Here is a 22,089-nt window from a genome sequence, read left to right on the forward strand (position 1 = left end):
GATGCAAAGGCACCCAAACCAGTCCTTTGATCCTTTCATTCCTGACGTCGGTGGCAGAGCTTGATCAAAGAAGCAGTAGGGGTTATTTTTGGGTGTTTGTTCTTTAGTCACTCCTAAAATTCATGTCACATCGAATGTTTAGATACTAATAAAAAACATTAAATATAGATTAATTAAAAAATTAATTACATAGGTAGAGTCTAATTTGCAAGATAATTTTTTTAAGCCTAATTAATCTGTCATTAGTATATGTTTACTGTAGCACCATGGTGTTAAATCATGGACTAATTAGGCTTAAAAGATTCGCCTCGCAAATTAGTCATAAGTTGCGTAATTAGTTCCGTAATTAGTCTATATTTAATACTTCATGCATGTGTCTAAATATTCGATGTGACAAGAATTTTAAGAGGACCTGTAAACCAAACACCCCCTTTATATAGTCGGATATTAATCACCCATGAACAGTAAGTAAGTTACTGTTTAGCAAATGAAAATTGCATTGGGCAGGGGCGTGGCCCAGCTTGGTCTTAATCAAGCTCCGCCCCTGTCTGGCGTCAACCAGGACAGCCGAAAAGGGTTGCACCGTGCACATGCGCACGTAATTAATCAGAAAAAAGGAGATGAGATTCGTGTAATATATAACACATTTGATGCGAGAGAGAGAGGGAGAGAAATATTAAGGCACGATTTTAGAGAAAGAGAGTGTACATCCTGAATTATCGAGAGTGTGTTTAGTTTCTAGCCATCACGTGTCATGCCACATGCAAGACGTACTGCTACATTGCGTTGATGCGTTTGGTTGACGATTTAAGCTGGACAACCACATCTTTCATGATATTATCTTTTCACCATGCTTGCGGGGTCTGATTCTACCACTACAAGTATGGTGCTGCCGCGGTGCACCGTAGACCGGGGCTAGGAATTAACCAAACACGCTCTCAGTCTTGGCAGCAGGTAGGTACCAGTACCACGCACATGAAAAACGAGAAAGCACCGTTTCTTCACGTTCCCGCCCATGACTATCTTGGTACGGTGTGCGCGCGTCAGCTTCGGTCATCCGTAAGACAATATGAGAAGGACCCTGCCTTGGCAGACGAGCAAAATTGCACACAAGAAACTCCAGGCGGCTGCCAACTCCATCCATCCAAGCAAAAGTCGCTAGAGTGTTGTCAGGCTGCGTGCCGTGCGTATGGCGACTGGAGACGGGAGTACGGGACGCTTGCCCTGAATGGATGTGGAGAAATTTTGGTGCAATCCCGGGGTGCAAAAAATCTATGGGTGCTCTTGCATGCATCATCCATGGTAGAAGAAGCCAACGCTACTCGTGCACCGCCCTCCGTTGCTTTTCTCTCAATGGCATGCAAATGTCAGCATCGATCGTCGTCACGACAGAAGCGTCAGGATCTCAGCCTGTTCGGTTAGCTGGTTCGTATCGTTGCTGGTTTGTGAAGAAATACTGCTGTCTGATTTGTGTGAGAGAAAAATACTGTCCTGACTAGAAATTTATGATCATTTACGACACGCCACAGCCAAACGAACGGGCTGAGAAAGCCAGAAACAAAAGCTCGGTGAGGGAGGAGTGCCAGGACCAATGGCGGCGAATAATGCAAGAGCTGTCGCCTCTGCTCTCATCCCGGTGGCGAACGTGCATGCGCTCGCGGAGGCTTACAATGGGGTCGATGGGCAGGTGCCCGAGAGGTACCTCGTCGCGGAGGCGGAGAAGGTCATCGTCGGCGGTGGCGGAAGCCATTCGGAGATTCCGGTAGTGGATCTCCGCAAGTTGCTTGACACGCGGTCGTCGTCGTCGGAGTGCGCCAAGCTGAAATCTGCATGTCACCACTGGGGCTTCTTCCAGGTACATATCATCAATTCGTTGGTTGGTTCATGTATGTGCTGTCTGGATTCTGCAAAATGGCCGTGCGCCGTGTATACGACGTGCAACTGAACCGGCGGCACTGCACGCCCATACCAATCGCACGCAGCTCATCAACCATGGAGTGCCAGATGATGTGATTGGGAACCTGATGCATGACGTAGCTGAGTTCTTCGACCTGCCGCTGGAAGCCAAGAAGGAATGGGCACAGCGCCCTGACAGCGTCCAAGGCTACGGCCAGGCCTTCGTCGTGTCGGAGGATCAGAAGCTGGACTGGGCAGACATGCCGCACCTTCAGCTTCAGCCGAGTGAGTCGAGGGACCTGCGCGTCTGGCCTACTCGCCCTCACTCCTTCAGGTAACGTCACTGCCTTCTTCTTTTTGTTTTTTTCCTTTTGTATATAGACATGAACTTAATTTTCAGGATTGTAATTTTAACTGTAGAAAATGATCTCAAGTTTCCATTAAATTCATTAGGAATTCCATGGAGGCCTATTCCTCCGAGACAGCAAGGCTAGCATTCCGTTTGCTGGAGCTGATGGCCAAGGCCACGGGCGCCGAGCTGGCGCCGCTGCGTGGCTTGTTCGAAGAAGGACTGGAGCAGGGCATGAGGGTGAACTACTACCCGCCGTGCCGGCAGGCAGCTGACCGGGTGCTGGGCCTCTCGCCGCACACCGACGCGTCTGGCCTGACGCTGCTGCTGCAGATGAACAACGACGTGCAGGGCCTCCAGGTCAAGAAGGATGGCAGGTGGTTCGCCGTGGACGCCGTGGACGGCGCCTTCATCGTCAACGTCGGTGACGTGCTTGAGGTACGTACAGCTGATGATCGCTAGTCGTACGTTACGTGACGGCCGGGAAAGAGAAAAATACTCCAAAATTGTATTGTGAACACCATGTTGCATGTTGCCCTTTCCTTTATTTATTACACAGATAATGAGCAACGGAGAGTTCAGAAGCGTTGAGCATAGGGCCGTGATACACCCAAACAAGGAGCGGATTTCGGTGGCGATGTTTCACTGTCCTAGCCTGAATCTGAAGCTTTGTCCTCTGCCGGAGTTCGTGAAGAAAGGCGAGAAAGTGCGGTATAGATCGACGAGCTACGAGGATTTCTTGAAGCAGTATTTTGCAGCAAAGCTTGATGGAAGGGAGCGCTTAGAGAGGTTGAAGTTGGAGTAGTATATATATATCTACTCGATCAGCCTGTTCGGCTATCTCATGCACACGATGTTCCCGGCATATGTATCGAGTGATATAAGTATATTATTGTCTATGAATCTATGTTAATGGATGAATTGGATATCCACCTACGGGCCATTTTGGGAGAGGGAGAATGTTCTAGTAGCAATTTTGAGGACTTAGTTCACATTTCTAGTAGTAATAGTAAATCCTAAAGACTGATATAATCCAGCCAAAGATTGCATCCCAAATTAAATGAGCCTGTTCGTCTAAAAAAAATATTAAATGGGCCTGCTATACACTCCAGTCCACTAATTCCTTGAGGCCTGTTAAATGGGCCTGCTATACACTCCACCCCACAACAGCAAAATAACGCTTATAAAGAAAATAAAGAACACATAAGGATAGTAATTGAGAGGCTAAGAGAGATTCGTGGATGACAAACGTGAGAATGACATGATGGATATGTGCGTGCTCATGTCATGCATGATGAGTGATTGTTAAGGTGAGTTGATGGAACTTTGTTTGAGTTGGGTTAGTGTGATTTGGACTAACTAAGACGTTGAGTTGGCTTTTGTTCTGCTTTACAAACTGTCACCCAACTCAAGCAGATCATTCTAACCATTGCTGATTTGACCTGTTTTGTAGAATGGTCAAAAGTTTTCACAGCCACAAAGGGATGATACCTACTATTCTTGTGGAAGAAGTATGCTGCAAAAATTAGGCCTTCAGAACAATGCGAAGAACTTCGAATTAATTGTTACTCCCTCTATTCCAAATTATAAGACGCTTTGACTTTTTTGGTACATCCATTTTGCTGTGCATCTAGATATAATAATATGTCTAGATACATAGCAAAATGGATGAACAAAAAAGTCAAAGCGCCTTATAATTTGGAACGGGGGAAGTACTCATCTATATTGATATTTTTTCATCAATATGTGTTTGTCGCACATGCGTATCTACTAGTTAAGATCAAATATATGAGTATTTGATAGGGGGGTGTTTATCTTCTACTTCACACTATGTTTTGATTTGTTCCTCTTCCTTTTCTTCTACATTGGCAAATATTCTGGTGAGGTTATTAGAACTCCAAGTTAAGGGCATAGCTCTAATTGAGAGATGACAACCAAAGTCTAGTGGCGCTTTGAGTGAAGGGGAGGGTGGTAAGCATGCTTATTAGTAGCGGAGTTCCAGGGCGGTGCTAGTGTGATGACATGGCACGGGCTAGGGGCGGATCTGCCACCGAGGCTAGGGGGGGGCTCGAGCGCCCCCTACCGTGGCTGTGCCCATGGAGCTCCCTCTTAGACCCCCCCCCCCCCCCCCCCTTGAAATTTTAGCTAAGGGAGAAGGTTAGGAGGAGCTTGAGGTCGAAGACGATGGCAGGAAGAGGGGGTTTAGGCCTTATTTTGCTAAAACCATGGCTTTGTGTCTTCTGAATAGTTTGAACTTAGCCCCCTCCCCCCTAAACTTTTATCCTAGATCCGCCACTGGCACGAGCATCACCAGTTAGGATGGTTGATTGGGAGGATTAGCTGTTGGATTTTAACTAGATTTGACGTCATTTTATTCTATTAAAATAAATTAAATCTAAGGCCTACTAATACTAGGTGATGAAAAAAAGGTTTAGTTCAATTTCATATAGGATTTTGACTAAATATTTACTCAGCTTAAATAAATAACTATTGTGTATGTTTATTAAGAAATTAAGAGAGACGAAAGACAAGCCACACGCGTGCACGTGCTTAGCCCGCCGTGACATATATATGCCATGGTACAGGATGGGCTAGTTTTGTCACTGATCATACGGCGAACGTTGTAATACTAATTTGTGTGACAGAGCAATCCAATAGAAATAAGAGATAACAATGCGGCTAAATAATCGATATGTTTATAGATACTAGTGGACACGCACGTGTCTATAAAAAATCTTTATGAGGGAGCAATAGAAAATGTTGAAAGTCAATTCTAATCTCTCTTAAAAACATTTCTGCTCCCTCAATGGACTCAAATAACACAATGTTGTCATTACCGAAAGATAATTGCACATGTAAACTTAAGTAGCTTTCTATCAATTGTTATCTGTGTGCATGAACCGTCACCGCAAAGATTAATTTGAAATCATTAGATCAACTTCAACTTATGTAAATAATGTAAAAATCATGTCAAACAAAAAGCAATGAGCATAAAAGATGTTTATTGCGGAAAGACATTATAAACACAATCTCTCTTCAAGTCTACACCTAACATTTAAAGAATGGTGTAAATCAAAGCTTAAAACATCAGCTACTAGCCGGACCGCGGACGAGAAACGGCCACTATTGGGCTGGCCCGTCGTGGACTCGTGGAGCGGAGTCGCGCGCAGAGCACGTAGCGCGACTGGTCGCTAAACAGAGATTTCGTAGAAGGAACCTGACAAACGGTGACGATACGGGCAGCTCAACGAGAGACGAGCATTCTGTTTGGGCCGTAAACCCCAGCGTGGCCCAATCTCACAAACACCCGAGTCCAGACTCCGGAGCCGCCCTTGTGCTCGGTGCGGCGGCGCAGCCTCCCCAACAAGCCGCCGGCGCCGGTCGCGGAGATGGAGCTGCAGGGTCCCAGTGCCAAGAGGATGAGATCGGAGGACCTCGCAGCCGGTGAGCCCCGCCGTGGGCAACGGAAACCACGGAGGCGGGCAATCCCGGACCTACAACCCACAGCAAAGAACCGCCGCCGCCTGGTGCTGGCGGCGGCGACGACGTCGACCGCATCAGCGGCCTCCCCGACGCCGTCCTTGGTGAGATAGTTTCGCTTCTCTCCACCAAGGAAGCCGGTCGCACCCAAATCCTCGCCTCCCGGTGGCTCGCCTCCCCTCTCGTCCTCGACGCAATGGACCTCTACACCAAGCGCATGGTCTCACTCATCCTTTCCGCCCAAGGCCTCCAGAAGTTTAATGCCGCCAACAAGGCCATCGCCAGCGCGGTCTCCCTCATCCTCTCCGCCCACCCGGGCCCCGGCCGCCGCTTCTGCGTCCCGCCGTACTTTCTCCAGGACCGTCCGGCCACCGTGGACGCCTGGCTCAGCTCCCCGGCGCTTGTCAACCGCCAGGAGCTTGATTTCTGGGAACGGAAAGAGATGAAATATTGGTATATGCAACCACCGTCTCCGTTAGCATCGCCACCTGCCTCTGCTTTCCGGTTCTCAGCTACCCTCCGAGTTGCTACCTTGGGATTCACTTTCCCTACCTCAAGCAGCTCGGCCTTGAAGATGTCAGCATCTCAGAGGGCTCACTGCATACCATCATTTCCAGCTGCCCTGTCCTGGAGGCTGGAGTGCCGGCTGCTTAGAGCAAGGTTAATAATACAGCCGGCTTATAGTTCTTTGTAGTTTTTTCTTAGGCCACTCATATAGTAGTTAGCTCTTTACAGTTAATACATGGCCCACTTGTCTCATGGACTTTCTTAGTTCTTGTGCTCAAGCCGGCTGTAAGCTTACAGCCCGCTTCTCCTCTCTCTCCTCCCCTTTCTCTTCCACCTCAGCATTTAATCGGTTTATAGCCTGCTATTATACTTCTCTTAAAGACTGCTTTGGGGTTGGCTGCCTCCGGATTAGTTCCAATAGTCTTACAAGCATCGGTGTGGGTGCTGGTCGTCGTAGGGGCAATCTCCAGTTATTACAGCAAGTCATAACTGTCGATGCCCCTTGTCTTGAAAGATTTCTCTATCTTGGCAAGCCAATGAGACCTTAGTCTGTCTTAAAGATGATGGGTTTGATCATCGCAGGCTCGTTAGGCCAGTCTCAATGCTGAGTTTCACTACACGGTTTCCAAAACGCCACATCAGCTAAAGCGGGATGAAACAATGAATGAAACTAGTCTTCACAATGCAGGGTTTCATTTTACCAATTCCAAAACTAAGTAAAGCATTTAATTGTTGTAGAATGATGGGATCATATGCACCCATTGCTCGTGTAGTCATTCACACACAGAAATAAGATAAACTGGAATACCAGGACTGCATACGCATGTTCAGATAATCGGAATAACAGGACTGCATACGAAGTAAGACAACTACAACATTGCATATTCCAAAGTGACAGACAACAGGATGATTCGCTGGAACACATAGATAACCAAGATGATTCATCACTGGAACTAAGATAGTTAAAAAAAAGTTCAGATAGCCTTCAGCCTTGCACACGGCCTCTCACTGGTTCTTCTCACAAGACAGACATCTGCACCCCATAGGTTTCACATAGTTGCTTTCATCCTGTAGAAACAAAAAACAGTTCAGCATGAGCTCTTAGCCTTTCTCTGAAGGTTACAGTCAGAAGACATTTAGTAGTGCAGGATCAAATCACAGATATCACATATAAAATACAGATGATATGCAGTTAAATTCTTAAGGTACATAACTAACTACAATAGATAACTAATAATGCAAAAGATAGTCACAAGTACCAGATATATGTGCACGACCACAAAACTTATTCCAAATATGTTCCACAAAATCATTCTTAAGTCAGCGATGAGCCGATCGATCTCGAATAGAAGTATCTTTTTCTAAAGCTCTCTCTAACGGAACATTCTGATCAGGAGAGAATTCCGGTTCTTGAATGGTTGATGAACTAGGAGGCACATTTATATCTAGATTTTCTTCAATAATGTCCTCTTCCTTCTCATCTTCAACTATCATATTGTGAAGTATGATGCAAGCTAGCACAACATAACGAAGTACATCTCGGTCATATAGACGAGCTGGTCATTTTAAGATGCAAAATCGACGCTGCAGTACACCAAAGGCTCTCTCGATATCCTTTCTTGCCCCTTCTTGTTCCTATGCATACAACTTCTCCTTGTTAGTGATAGGGAGTCATATTGACTTAACAAATACTGCCCATTCAGGGTATATTCCATTAGCAAGAAAATACCCAGTGTTGTGTTGATTCCCATTTACCATGTACTGGACTCTAGGAGCTTGTCCTTTTAGCTCATTGATAAATAGAGTAGATCGGTTCAAAACATTAATATCATTGTTAGAACCCGCTACTCCAAAGAATGCATGCCAAATCCAAAGATCATGTGATTCCACAGCCTCAAGAATCAGCGTCGGTACTTTTTGATCACCACGAGTGAACTGACCCTTCCATGCATTTGGGCATCTTTCCCATTGCCAATGCATACAGTCAATGCTGCCGAACATACCAGGAAAACCTCGTCTCTCACCAAGTTTGAGTAGACGTTCAGTATCTTCCATAGTGGGGCGCCTCAGATATCTCTCACCAAATACATCTCTAACACCTTTGACAAAATTCTTCATTGCCTCCATTGCAGTAGTCTCTCCTATCTTCAAGTATTCATCTAGTTCATCTGCAGCACTACCAGTAGCCAATTGGCGAATAGCTGCAGTACACTTTTGTAGTGGACTGAGCCCTTGCCGATTAACAGCATCCACCCTTTGAGTAAAATAATTAGACCATTGGCCTAATGCCTCAACGATGCGAAGAAAAAGTGGCCTAGACATACGAAATCTTCGGCGAAAAATATTGGAAGGATAAAGAGGATTTTCTGAGAAATAATCATTCACTAGTTTTTGATGTGCTTCCTCTCGTGGCCTCTTGATGTGCTTCCTTGGATGGAATCGATGGTCAGAAGCTTCTTTTTGAAGACCTTCGATAGTGGACTGTATGACCACCATGGCTTCGTTGAGAACATCATCTACGATCTGATCCTCAGCAAGGAACTCATCCAACGAGTAAAGAGGATTGTGACTTCCATTAGGGTTGTCATTTTGCTCAGACATCTTTGCAGAAGAGAAAAAAGTAGTGAATACAAGAGGTGAGAAAAAGAGACGACGCAGAAAGTTCAAAGAAATTAAGTTACCTCAAAGTTGTGCACTGGGATCCATAGAACTCGATGGCAGAAGAATGAGAAAGAGAGAAGGCCTTCATGTGAGGAAAAGAGAGAAGGCCTTCGTATGAGGAAAAGAGAGAAGGCCTTTCTGTGTATATATAGGTTCATATGCAGCAGTAGCATTTAGGCTGCCTAGCAAGTGCAGCATTCACACATATATAGGGCTACATTCACACATATATAGTGCTGCCTAGCAAGTGCAGCATTCACATATATATAGGGCTGCATTCGCACATATATAGTGCTGCCTAGACAGATTAATGAACTAAAGTGCTGCATTCACACTAAAATGCTGCATTCACACAATCAATGTTCGGCAAGGCGAGATTCCACGGTCGCCTAGGCGCGACTAGGCGCTGGGCGGAGGCCTACCGCGGCGCCTATGGGGGTAGGCGTACATCTAGGCGGTCCGCGCGCCTCCGCGGCGTTCCGCGTGCCTCCGCGGCGTTCCGCGACGCCTCCGCGGCGCCTGGGCGGCGAGTAGGCGGACGAGGCGGCGGCTGGGCGGGAGCGCGCGGGCGCGGGACTCTGTTTTCGCGGGCTGGAGCGCGCACGCGCGAGAGCGGGCGGGAGCGCGCACGCGCGAGAGCGGGCGACAGCGCGGGAAAGAAAGCAGCTGCGCGGGAAGGAAAAGAGCAGAGCGCCGGATTAGAGAGAGACAGAGACATAGAGAGAGAGAGGAGAATAGGAGAAGGAGATCCTCACTGCTGTCCGCCGCCGGTCTTCATCTCTCCTGCCGGTCGCCACCCGTAGCACCGGCGAAATTGGTGTCCCGCCGAGGCTCGTTGCAGGGAAGGGTGGAGGCGAGTCCAGAGCTCCTCCTCGAGCCCACCAGGGGAGGGAGTCACTGAGTCCAGAGGTCCTCGTCGCCGCCTTCGGCCTTCCACAAGCCCAAGGTGAGGTCTACCCACCCCCTGCTCCTCTCTCCTCTGCTCGACTGCTCCCTTCCATCTTCCTGCTCTGTACGCCTGTGCTGTTCTGCTGTGTGCGGTGTGCCTGTGTGCTGCTGCTGTTTACCTACTACCTTTGGACATCTGGTTGATGCTATATAATATGCCTGAATGCCTGTTGTTCTTGCTCTGTATCTAGCATCTATTATCTGCATTTGTGATGTACTAACATCTGCTATCTAATATGCCTGAAATCTGAATGATTGATGTCTGTTGTGTACCTACTATCTGCATGTTTGTAGATTGCAGCTTAATTTCTTGAATTGCTGTTATATGCCTTTGCATGTTTGTAGAATTATAGTTTCATATGCCTCTGCATTCTCTTCATGTAGAATGTCGGAGCAAGAAGTTGCTCCGGAGGAAGTGAATGTCCTGAAAAGGAATTCAGATGATGTGGGATGGGAGTATGGGTTTCTGGTGGATCCAAACAATAAGGACAAGGTCGAGTGCAAGTTCTGTGGTCATCGGAGCCAAGGAGGGATCCATCGGTTGAAGGAACATGTGGCCAATGTTGGAACAAATGCGAAGAAATGCAGAAAGAGCACAGATGAGGCTAAAGAGAAGTGCAAGAAATCGCTAGAAGATGCAAAAAAGAAGAGGAAGCAGCAGGCTGCTCGTGAACTAGAGCTTAGAGAAGAAGTGAATGTTTCTCGGGTTGGAACAGAGGATGATGAAGTGACTTGTGTTGGAAGTTCAGAGCCTCACAAATTAGGACCCATTGATAAGTGGACACGTGCTATTGATCCTAAAGCAACAAAATCTGAATCTTTGCAGCAACAGAAGCTGAACAAGGAACTTTGGAAACAAAGAACACATGAGGTGCATAAATATATTGCAAGATGGGTCTATAACCATGGTAATTTACTATTATGCATTTCTGTTTTACATTTCAGATTTGAATACATGCCTGAACTGAACACTAATTACACTTTTTTGTATCATTTGTAGCCATACCATTCAACGCTTGTGACAATGATGAGTTCAAGCAAATGTGTGAAGCAATTGGACAGTTTGGTTCTGGACTGGAACCTCCATCTCAGCGTGATCTGCGAGAGAGTTTGCTAGATGAAGAATATGCAAGAACCAAGAGTTTGCTGCAAGAACGTGATGCTGAGAAGGTGAAGAATGGGTGCTCTATTATGACTGATGCTTGGTCAGATAGGAAGAGGAGAAGCATAATGAACCTGTGCACTAATTGTGCTGATGGATCTAGTTTTATCAGCTCAAAAGAGATGTCAGATGTGTCACACACAAGTGAAGTCATCTTTGAACTAGTAGACAAAGCTATTGAAGACATTGGTCAGGATCATGTGGTGCAAGTAGTGACAGACAATGCTTCTAACAACATGGGCGCAAAGAAGCTATTGGCTGAGAAGAGACCAAACATCTTTTGGACCTCTTGTGCAACTCACACAATCAATTTGATGCTCCAAGGAATTGGCAACATACCACGGTTCAAGAAGGTGATTGACCAAGCAAAGGCATTCACCATATTTGTCTATGGGCACACAAGAACATTAGAGTGCTTGAGACACTTCACAGAGGGGAAAGAGATAATAAGGCCAGGGGTGACTAGGTTTGCTTCAGCTTTTCTCACTTTGAACAGCATGCTAGAGAAGAAGGACCAACTAAGAAAGATGGTGGTTCATAGTAGGTGGGACACATTGAAGGATGTGAAGTCAAAAAAGGGAAAAGATGCAACAGCAACCATATTGAGTCCAACCTTTTGGAAGGATGTGAAGTTGTGTTTGAGTGTTTTTGAGCCATTGGTCAAAGTTCTTCGTTTGGTTGATGGGGATGTGAAGCCATCAATGGGTTTCCTATATGGAGAACTACTGAAGGCAAAAAGAGAGATCAAGGAAGCCTATGGCAATGTTGAGACCCGCTACAAGGAAGTTATTGCTATTATTGACAAGAAGATGAAAGGAAGACTTGATTCTCCATTGCATTTGACTGCCTATCTGCTGAATCCATACTACAGCTATGCTAACCCATCAATCTTTGATGAGCCAACAATAACAGAAGGATTTATTAGTTGTGTAGAGACTTTTTATAATGATGATGAGGACAAGCAAGATCAGACTGCCAACCATGAACTAAAGAAGTTCCAGGATAGAGAAGGACCATTTAACAAGAAGCTTGCAAAGGCTTGTGAAAAATATGATTACAACCCAGGTAGAGGTAACTCATATTACATGGCTGTTATCTATTTGCATCTATTATTCTATTGTAAGTTTGTAACTGACATTACATGGCTCATTTATTTCAGCATCTTGGTGGCGGTTGTATGGAACTGAAACACCAGCTTTACAGAAGATGGCAACAAGGATCCTATCTCTGACATCAAGCTCTTCAGGCTGTGAAAGAAATTGGAGTACATTTGAAATGGTTACTCTCTATCTAATGTCCAGATTTCAGTAGTAAACTTACAGGAATGGAAATATTTATATGCTCTATTGTTTAATTTGTAGGTACACACTAAGAAGAGAAATAGGCTTACTATAACCCGACTCAACAAATTGGTCTTTATTCAATTCAACTCCAAGTTGATTAATAAGAAAGAAAGGATAGTGTCAAAGAAAACCACTGATGTTCTCTTGTCTAGTGACACAACTGAAGCTCAGGGTTTTCTGTATGAGGATGGAGATGAATGTGCAACAGTTGTCTATAGAGATGAGGAAGATGAGGAGATGGAAGGTACAGGGATACCTTGGTCTGTTATTGGAGAAGCAGTGGGAGCAGACCAACAACTTCAGCTGCGTAGAAGTGCAAGAGTGAGACAGCTTTATGAAGGAGAAGAATTTGACTCCGAAGAAGAAGAGTTTGATGAAGATGAGGATGAATATATGGAACCCTATTGAAGAAGATATGGCAGTGGGGCTTTATCATGTCATGTTTATCTTTTAATTGTATCTTTTAACTTATGAACTTAGAACTCCTACAGTCTGTGCCTGTGTTCTGTACTTCTGTGTTTTGAGAACTAAATTATGTGTTGTATTGTCCTACTGGTCTGCTATGCATTTAATTTTCTTTGCTGCTACTGTTATCCCTACATGTTTGTGTTCTGAAATGGCTTTCCTTTGCTGCTGAGTGCTGATAATGTCTGATGGATAGGAGAAGGCTAAGATCATTCAGATAAGTATCTAACCTGTATCTTTTAACATGTATTGTTCATATGGTCTGCTGTCCATTTGTATTTAACATTTTAACTACTGATATGGTCCATTGTATTGCTGTAGGAACATCACATTTGTATTGTATGAACTATCAACTATGTATCAATGTATGAACTAAGCATGAATGTCACTTTTGTATCAACTAAGGTATGTCTATTGGACCTTATTTCCTTTTATACTATTCACTCTGCTACTATATTTAATTATTTATATAATTTATTCAGCTATATATATGCTGAAATACAAAAAGGGAAAAACGCCTAGAAAACGCCTAGAAAACGCCTAGGCGCGCCTAGGCATGCCTAGGCGCTAGGCGAGGGGTCACCGCCTTGAAAACGCCTAGCGCCTAAAAAAACCTTGCACACAATAATGAACTGATCATTCAGGCTGTGCAGTAGCATTCAGGCTGTGGAGTAGATAGATTTGAGAACTAACCTTAGTCAGCAAACAACTTTTCCTCAAGCTTGCGTAATGCCTTGTCTCGGCTAGCCTTTTGATCTTCAGACATGTGACTTGTATCTTGATTAAGTAGGGAATTGTAGACCTCAAACATCTTTGCTTCCTTTTGCTCTTTTGTTGCCTTCAAATTTGCATTTGATATCTGAATCTGTGCTTCCATGACCTTTTCGCGCTCCACCTTCCGATCTTGCTGCACTTTGATAATTTTCTCAATGTTGTCCCCAAGGATGACAATTCCTTCAATAACATTTTCCTTCTTGCATTTTCCATTGGGCTCAGCCTTTGCTGCTTCTCTACCAATGGGACGTGAGTGTTCTTCTAGAATATCAACTATTTTAGTCTTGTCTCTCTCCGTCTGAAACTGTGCACACCATTTGGGCTCTTCTTTTAGTATCTTCCACCAATGCACCAATGGAAAAGGCTTTCCAAACCTGTTTGCATACATCTTCTGTGCCTCTTTCTCCAGCATGTCGTCGGAGTATCCGCTTGTATGTATTTGAGTTACCTTAGTCCAATAGTCATTGAAATCACTGGTCGATGACTTGAGGCGTGACCAGTGAACCTTCAATTGGTTTATTTCCCTTCTACGCTTCCCATTCCCTTTCTTGTTAAACACATCAGTGACTTCCTTCCAAAATGTATCACCTCTCTTGTCATTCCCATGAATTGGGTCTTTAGAAGCATTCAACCAAGCACTAGCCTACAAAATACAAAATAAAAAAATATGAACAAATCAAGTATTGTACCAAACACTTGCCTACAAAAAGCAAAATACAAAACTGATAAGTGATTACCAGTCTCTCTTCCTCTTCATGTGACCAATATCTTTTCTTTACTACAATATTTGCCTCACTATTATCCCCTTCCTCAATGTCAATATTCACAGTTTCCTTTGTTGAATGGCCTTGTTTCATAGCTTGGGATGTTTCTGTTCCATAGGCACTTGGTGGTGGTGGTGGTGGTGGGGATATTGGGTTGAAGCTCATAGCCTGACCAACTAAATGAAAATTTTCTCCTTGCATGTGTGGCTGCGGTGGATACTGTGGTTGTTGAAGTAAATTTAGATAACCACCTGGTGGACGAACCCTGGCATTTTCACACAATTAAAAAAAATAGAATAGTGTAGAGACTTTTCATCCCATGCTAGAACTTTTAGCAGTCACCCATTAATCAAGGCAAGCGGCTAAATTTGCATTATAAAGTCTGCAATTGCAGATCCATGTGAAAACCAGGGAATCATGTATGACTAAGGCTAAATTTGCATTATAAAGTCTGCGAGTGCAGATCCCATGCTAAAAGATTGTTTTAACCACTTCAAAAAAAGAAAACCAGGGAATCATGTATGACTAAGGTTAGTTTGGGAACATAGCATCACAAGTGCTGTAAATTTGGGAACATAGCATCACAAGTGCTTTTCGAAAAGACAAAAACGCAGTGCATATATCTCGGCAGGCAACATAGCATCACTTGTATTCAGTTCAACCACTTGCAGGGATCAAAATCAACTAATTCAAGGCATCTGTAAACATCATTTGAACTATATTTGCACAGAATGAAATCGATGAACTACTTGCATAGATCTAAATGAACACATACCATAGATTTGGGCCTTGCTGGTTTCCATGTTGAGATGGAAAATTTGGGAGCATGGCCCCCCATCCCGCTCCTTGCGGTGGTCGTGGCAACACAGTCGGCGCAGCAGGGGCAGAGCTCGGCGGCGGCGGAACCAGTGGTGGCGCTGGGGCAGAAGTTGACCTCGGCGGTGTCGGCACCGGTGATGAAGATGGAGGAGGTGGTGGCGGCAGCAGCACCGGTGACGCCGTCTTCATGCCCAGCCGCTTGCCCCCATGTCCCTTCCCTTCCGGCCTGCCCCCGTGTCCCTTCCCTCCTCTACCGGATGAACGCCGCTCGGAGCTCTCATGGGGCGTTGGATCCATCGGCGCTGCTTGGATGTCGCTCGGCGCTGCTTGGAAGTAGGGGGCTCGAAGCAATGGGCGGAGGTGGAGAGCGCGGGAAGGATTAGGCAGAGGCGGGAGAGGGCGGGAAGGATGAAGGAGGCAAGAATCGGGGCGGCACCGCGCATGTGGAGGGAGACCGGCCGCATGGGATCGAAGAATGAAATGATGACCCCCTCAACACGAGTATCACGGCGTTACCGAGGACTTGGTAACAGCGCACGCTCGTGTCGTGGCCACGAAACGATTTGCTTCTCTCTCCTCCTTGTTTCATGCATAGATTCTCTTTTTTGCTGATGTGTCATCTAATTAATGTGCATGACATCCTCACTGAGACTGCCCTTATTGGCACCACAGCTATTCAGGTAGGCATGATATTCTTTTTCTTCCCATGAATAGGCTGCTGATATTTGTTTTCAGTTGCAGAGATTTTCATATCACATGGCTTGATGTTCTATTCGATGCTTGATTCAGGGATTAAACGTTGTAAGCTTGACAACGGCGTTGAGCAATGTCAAGATTCTAGCTGTCGCATCAGATCATATTAATATCGATACGGCCATTGAGTTGATGAAATGCTTTCCATGTCTGGAGAAGTTGTACATAAAGCTGATAGTTCTTCCGCTACAGTTTTTGGATCACAACGTTCATATATTCTTTTTATTGACTTGGTGTTAATCCTTGTACCCATGTGGCTTGAGTTTCCCATTTTGATCTGTTTTGTTCTTCAGTCTTGTATTTCAAGGAAAATGAATCGATGGTGTCGCAAACACAGGCATTTCATTAAAAGCTTTGATATCCATCTCAAGACAATAGTGTTGGAGCAGTACCGAGGCATCAGATCACAAGTCAATTTTGTCTCATTCTTTCTACTGAATGCGAGAGAGTTAGAGTTAATGAGGCTTGAAGTTGGAGCCAGTGATTACAATGAGGCTTTTTTGCAGAACAATATGGGATGCTTCAGATGGAGAAAAGGGCCTCAAGAGGTGCACGGTTACATTTTACAAACAAAATATGTACCCATGGTATACATGTTAATCATGTCCGTGATTTGTCTGTAGCAGACCCCTTCGAGTGTAGATGGTAGAATTGGTCTAGGTCTTTGGCCTTGGTCTTGCCACTCTCATTTGGTATTTGTTGGAACAATTATTTCTCATGATTTTAGTGTTTTGAGTATCTACTACCTGGAACATGGGATATCTAAACAAAAGATGCCCATTCTTAGTTTATGGTATATGCAATAAACTGACTATAGTAGAAATAGTAAATCTGAGAGGCATGTGCAAGATGGCTGCAGTAGACATTTTTTATTTCGAATTCTGAATATCAGCAACCTCAGTAGATTTATGAAATCTTCTTTTGGTACTACATATTGTTAAACTTCTGTGGATCGACTAGGGTAGATCTAGGCCGGTTTGCTGTTGAACATGATGATCTAGAACAAGCAGAGAGTGGGAGAAAGGAGAGGGGGTGCTGGTGATGAACCTGATCCTTCAGAGGAAGTCGCGGTTGAGCTAGCCATCGCTGGTTCGTTGATGGAGGCAGCACACGGGCAGCGACGGGTGGAGTAGAGGTTGCATGGACGTCGATGCAGTGCAGACGGATGGCGTAGCAGTGACGACGGCGAAGTCAGCGGAGCTTCCCGTCACTGGCTGCGCGCCCTCTTAGATCAGTCTAGGGTTTGTCGGTGGGGTTTGCGGCTCACGGCGAACCTCGTGCTTTGAGCCGCCGGCCCCCACCTCTTTATATAGCGCAGTGAGACGGGGGCCCACCAACCATGTAGGGTTGGGCGCCCCCGATCAGGGCGCGTGACCAAGACCCAATAGGCCGTTGGGCTTATTAGTTGGGAGATCAATCTAACATTCTCCCCCTTGATCTCACTATTACTTTTATCTTTAAACTTTAAACTTCAATCCTTTTATCCTTACTCATTTCTTCACAGATGGTGCATAGAGCATGTCTCATCGTCATGGTCAATCGCCGATAGATTTAACAGCTACAATGCACGTCTCTGATCTGAAATAGTTACTTTAACTTTTGGGCCCTTTATAGTCCAGGAATCATAGGCTTTCCCTTAAACCCATGCCGGCTACATGTTCTCTGAACACGTTGGGTGGTAAGTCTTTTGTAAGCGAATCCGCGAGCATCTTTTCGGTACTTATATGCTCAAGACTTATCATTTGATCTCGGACTTTATCCTTCACAACATAATACTTTATGTCAATGTGTTTGGCAGCACCACTTAACCTATTGTTGTGAGCATATTGTACTGCTGGATTATTATCGCAGTATAACTTCAGTGGTCTATTGATGTCGTCAACCACCTTCAAACCGGGTATGAACTTCTTTAGCCAGTTCACCTGCCCCGTTGCCTCATAACACGCTACAAACTCGGCATACATTGTGGACGATGTAGTGGCGGTTTGCTTCAAGCTTTTCCATGAAATAGCTCCCCCTGCGAGAGTAAACACATATCCAGACGTGGATTTTCTATTATCTCCCGCATAATCAGAATCTGAATATCTCACTATATGGAGTGAATCAGATCTTCTATACGTCATCATGAGGCCTTTCGTTCCTTGCAAATAACGCAAGACTTTCTTTACCAATTTCCAGTGTTCTATTCCAGGATTGCTCTGGAATCTGCCAAGTAACCTAGTAACAAATGCCAAGTCAGGGCGCGTACACACTTGAGCATATTGCAAGCTTCCGACAACTGAAGCATATGGAACCACTTTCATTTGATCGATCTCATATTGGTTCCTGGGGCATTGAAAATCCCCATATCTGTCGCCCTTGACTATAGGAGCAGGTGAGGGACTACATTTGTGCATACTGAATTTCTTTAAGACTTTTTCTATGTATGCCTTTTGTGACAGTCCTAATACCCCTTTACTTCTATCTCGGTGAATCTCGATCCCTAGAATGAACGAAGCTTCACCAAGATCTTTCATATCAAACTTTGAGGACAAAAACTTCTTTGTTTCCAGTAGTAGACTGATATCACTACTAGCAAGTAAGATATCATCCACATATAGGACAAGGAAGATAAACTTCCCATTCTTAAATTTTGCGTAGACACAATTGTCCTCAACATTATCTTTAAACCCAAAATTCTTTATTGTCTGATCAAACTTCAAGTACCACTGTCTTGAAGCTTGTTTTAATCCATAAATGGATTTCTTTAGGCGGCATCCCAAATGTTCTTTCCCTTCCATGACAAAACCTTTCGGTTGTGCCATGTAAACATTTTCTTCTAAGTCTCCATTGAGAAATGCCGTCTTTACATCCATCTGATGTAATTCTAAATCATAATGTGCCACTAATGCCATTATGATTCTGAAGGAATCCTTACATGAGACTGGAGAAAAGGCCTCATTGTAATCAATCCCTTCTCTTTGTGTAAAGCATTTTGCCACAAGTCGGGCTTTATATCTCTCTATATTCCCTTGAGAGTCAAGTTTTGTTTTGTAGACCCATTTATAGCCTACTGTTTTGGCTCCTTTAGGAATTATCTCCAAATCCCAAACTTTATTTGCATTCATTGATCTCATCTCATCTTCCATGGCCTCAAGCCACTTTGATGAATGATCACTTTTCATGGCTTCTTCAAATGAGGTGGGATCATCCTCCATTTGAAATTCTTTAGTGTTGTACACTTCATAATCAGCAGAAATAGCTGATTTTCTAACTCTTTGAGACCTTCTAGGGGCCTCCTCAATTGGCACAATTTCTGTTTGAGGCTGTTGTTGCTCCTCCTTATGTGTGGCAATGGGTTCTATAGGATCCTGAGGCATAGGTTCCTCATCATCATTCATTGTTGCTACAGGCAGGATAACAATAGGTGCTGGCACCACAGTGTCTTGTACTGTTGGTGCAGCAACAGCAGGTAGTGAGAAAAATGGCTCATGAATGATCGGTGTGGGTGCATACACCCGCTTCTCTTCAAGGTCAATTTCTCGAGCTACCATGCTCTCCCTAATCATTTCATCTTCTAGGAAGACAGCGTGTCTCATTTCCACAAACTTTGTATGTCTGTTAGGATAGTAGAAACGAAAACCTTTTGACTTTTCTGGGTAGCCAATGAAATGGCAACTCGCTGTTTTGGGATCTAGCTTCCCAATGTTTGGGTTAAAAACTTTAGCCTCAGCAGGGCTCCCCCACACACGCAAGTGGTTAAGTAAGGGTACTCTTCCTGTCCACAACTCATACGGTGTTTTGGGCATCGACTTACTTGGTACTCTATTGAGAATATGAATGGCAGTTTTTAACGCCTCCATCCATAGACTCATCGGTAAAGTGGAGTAACTTATCATACTACGCACCATATCCATCAGGGTACGGTTACGCCTTTCAGCTACTCCATTCTGCTGTGGTTCGCCCGGTGTTGAATACTAGGCGACTATACCATTCTCCTATAAGAACCTTGCAAAAGGTCCAGGAACTTGTCCATATGGGGTATGCTGACCGTAGTACTCTCCCCCATGGTCAGACCTGACTATCTTAATCTTTAAATCATGCTGATTTTCAACTTCTGCTTTAAATATTTTGAATTTATCCAACACTTCTGTTCTTTCTTTAATTGGATAAATGTACCCAAACCTAGAGTAATCGTCTGTGAATGTTATGAATGAATCATAACCATCCACACTTTTCACAGGAAAAGGACCACATATGTCTGTGTGAATAATCTATAGAATTCCTGCGCTTCGTTTGGCATCTTTCTTAATTTTCTTTACATACTTTCCTTTTATGCAATCTCTACATTGTTCTAAATCTAAGAGCTCTAATGGAGGAAGAATATCATTCTTAATTAGTCTTTCTATTCTCCCCCTCAAAATATGGCCTAAACGATAGTGCCATAATTTCGACAACGCATCGTGAACTCTCTTTCGTTTTCTGTTTCCATTGTTCGATGAGGATACATTCTCATTCACATCACATACAGAATTCACATTTTCACGAAGTGATAACAAATAAAGCTCGTCTTGTCGGAAGGCAAGACCAATACATTTATTATTAAACAATATCTGACATTTGCCATTTCCAAAATGGCAATCATAACCATCATGGTCCAACTTTGATACACTAATCAAGTTTCTTTGCAAAGAAGGTACATAAAAAACATCTCTAAGAATAAGTATGAAGCCATCAGCAAGCTCTAGCGGAAGATCACCAACGGCCTCAATGTCTGCTTGTTCTCCATTAGCAACTTTAATGAAACTTTCGCTTCTTTGCAAAGTTCTCATCGAACGGAATCCCTGTAATGAATTAGCAACATGAATAGTTGCACCTGAATCAATCCACCAAGTAGATTTTAAAAACTTTACATACAAGGATTCATTTACAAATGTAATGATGTTGTCACCTTTATTTTTCATAATCATCTTTAAGAAATCGGAACAATTCTTTTTATAATGTCTCGTCTTCTTGCAGTAGAGACACTGGTCTTTATCCACTGGGAATTGCTTGTTCTGAGACTGTTGCATGGGACCTTTTCCAGATGACTTGGAGGAAGAGCTGTTATTATAGTTCTTTTTCTTATCTTTTAGGTAGTTGATAGAACCACCTTGTGAAACTTTTATTCTTTCCTCCTCCTGCACACACATGGCTATGAGCTTTTCTAAATCCCATTTTTTAGGCTGTATGTTGTAATTAACAACAAAGATGTCAAATTCTTTGGACAAGGAAGCAAAAATCAAATGAATAAGAAACTCATCCTTGAGTGCCAAATCCATTGGTTTGAGCTTAGATGCCAGATTGCTCATTCTCAGTATGTGCTCTCTAATGCCACTGCCGCCACCAGAGTACCTTTCTGTAACCAGCTGCTTGATCAGCTGGGTTGCATATGTCTTTGAAGAGCCAGTGAACTAACTCTTTATTCTTTCTAAGTACTCTGTGACCGTGTCACAGTCTGGAATTGAGCCCACAATAGCAGGCTCAATTGTGTTCTTTATCACTACCAAACACTTCTTGTTGGCAGTGATCCATTTCCTATGCTCAAGGTTATAGGACATCTTTACGGGAGCAAAATCCCGCTCTCTGTTCTGCCATGCAGCATCAGTCTCATCTGTCTCCCTCACCGGTGCCACAGGTTCTCTGGGGCACGGTGTGGTGACAACCCAGTCCACCTTAGCGAGGATGAAAGTCAGGTCTATCTTTTTCTTCCACTCAATATAGTTATCACCTTTTAGAGTGGGGATCTCTTTGATACAACTCATCAAGTTGTATCCTCCTGAAAACACAATTCGAATAGTGTGAGAACAGAAATAACAACAATAATTGCATGCCTTAGTTTAACGTTGGTCAAAATTAAAACATACAATTATTTTATACATTAAATCTACATCACCGTTGGGCAGAAATAGAAATAATGCATAATCATTAAAATTATAATATTGCTATTAACAACGTTGGTCAGAAAATAACAATATCATAATAAAATCAACTCATATTTATCTCTTGGCTCTTAAAATCAAATTCTCCCATTGGTTCGAATTTAATTAAAAGTCCATAATTACTTTAAATACGCAGCAGAAACTTTAACATTCAATAATCATTTTCCTATTTTCTAGAAGCAACTTTACTATTTACTAAACAAAAAAT

The 22,089-nt window shown here is 43.9% G+C and overlaps 3 protein-coding genes and 1 pseudogene across 5 annotated transcripts; 3 read left to right on the forward strand and 1 right to left on the reverse strand.

Moving 5' to 3' along the window:
• The first annotated feature begins 1,349 nt into the window (after positions 1 to 1,349).
• LOC136498976 (2-oxoglutarate-dependent dioxygenase 11-like) lies at positions 1,350 to 3,115 on the forward strand. The gene is made up of 5 exons (XM_066494673.1): positions 1,350 to 1,425; positions 1,530 to 1,855; positions 1,983 to 2,230; positions 2,350 to 2,683; positions 2,805 to 3,115. The coding sequence occupies exons 2-5, from the start codon at positions 1,592 to 1,594 to the stop codon at positions 3,048 to 3,050; spliced, it is 1,092 nt and encodes a 363-aa protein (XP_066350770.1). The 5' UTR covers positions 1,350 to 1,425; positions 1,530 to 1,591; the 3' UTR covers positions 3,051 to 3,115.
• Positions 3,116 to 5,348: 2,233 nt separating this feature from the next.
• On the forward strand, positions 5,349 to 16,665 carry LOC136499006 (FBD-associated F-box protein At5g44490-like; annotated as a pseudogene).
• LOC136498985 (uncharacterized) lies at positions 9,580 to 12,820 on the forward strand. 3 transcript variants are annotated; one of them, XM_066494698.1, is made up of 5 exons: positions 9,580 to 9,839; positions 10,226 to 10,749; positions 10,842 to 12,074; positions 12,163 to 12,281; positions 12,365 to 12,820. In XM_066494698.1, the coding sequence occupies exons 2-5, from the start codon at positions 10,227 to 10,229 to the stop codon at positions 12,752 to 12,754; spliced, it is 2,265 nt and encodes a 754-aa protein (XP_066350795.1). In that variant the 5' UTR covers positions 9,580 to 9,839; position 10,226; the 3' UTR covers positions 12,755 to 12,820. The 3 variants fall into 3 exon arrangements, with proteins under 3 accessions (XP_066350795.1, XP_066350780.1, XP_066350788.1); XM_066494683.1 differs by lacking the exon at positions 9,580 to 9,839 and having other exon boundaries at positions 10,088 to 10,749; XM_066494691.1 differs by lacking the exon at positions 9,580 to 9,839 and having other exon boundaries at positions 10,088 to 10,749; positions 10,842 to 12,068.
• Positions 13,492 to 15,203, reverse strand: LOC136499018 (glutathione S-transferase T2-like). Its single transcript, XM_066494715.1, has 3 exons — positions 15,125 to 15,203; positions 14,323 to 14,614; positions 13,492 to 14,228 (listed from the first exon to the last, which is right to left on the reverse strand). The coding sequence occupies exons 1-3, from the start codon at positions 15,175 to 15,177 to the stop codon at positions 13,506 to 13,508; spliced, it is 1,068 nt and encodes a 355-aa protein (XP_066350812.1). The 5' UTR covers positions 15,178 to 15,203; the 3' UTR covers positions 13,492 to 13,505.
• Positions 16,666 to 22,089: the final 5,424 nt, after the last annotated feature.

Source organism: Miscanthus floridulus, chromosome 1 (assembly GCF_019320115.1).
Source record: "Miscanthus floridulus cultivar M001 chromosome 1, ASM1932011v1, whole genome shotgun sequence".
Lineage (NCBI taxonomy): Eukaryota > Viridiplantae > Streptophyta > Magnoliopsida > Poales > Poaceae > Miscanthus > Miscanthus floridulus.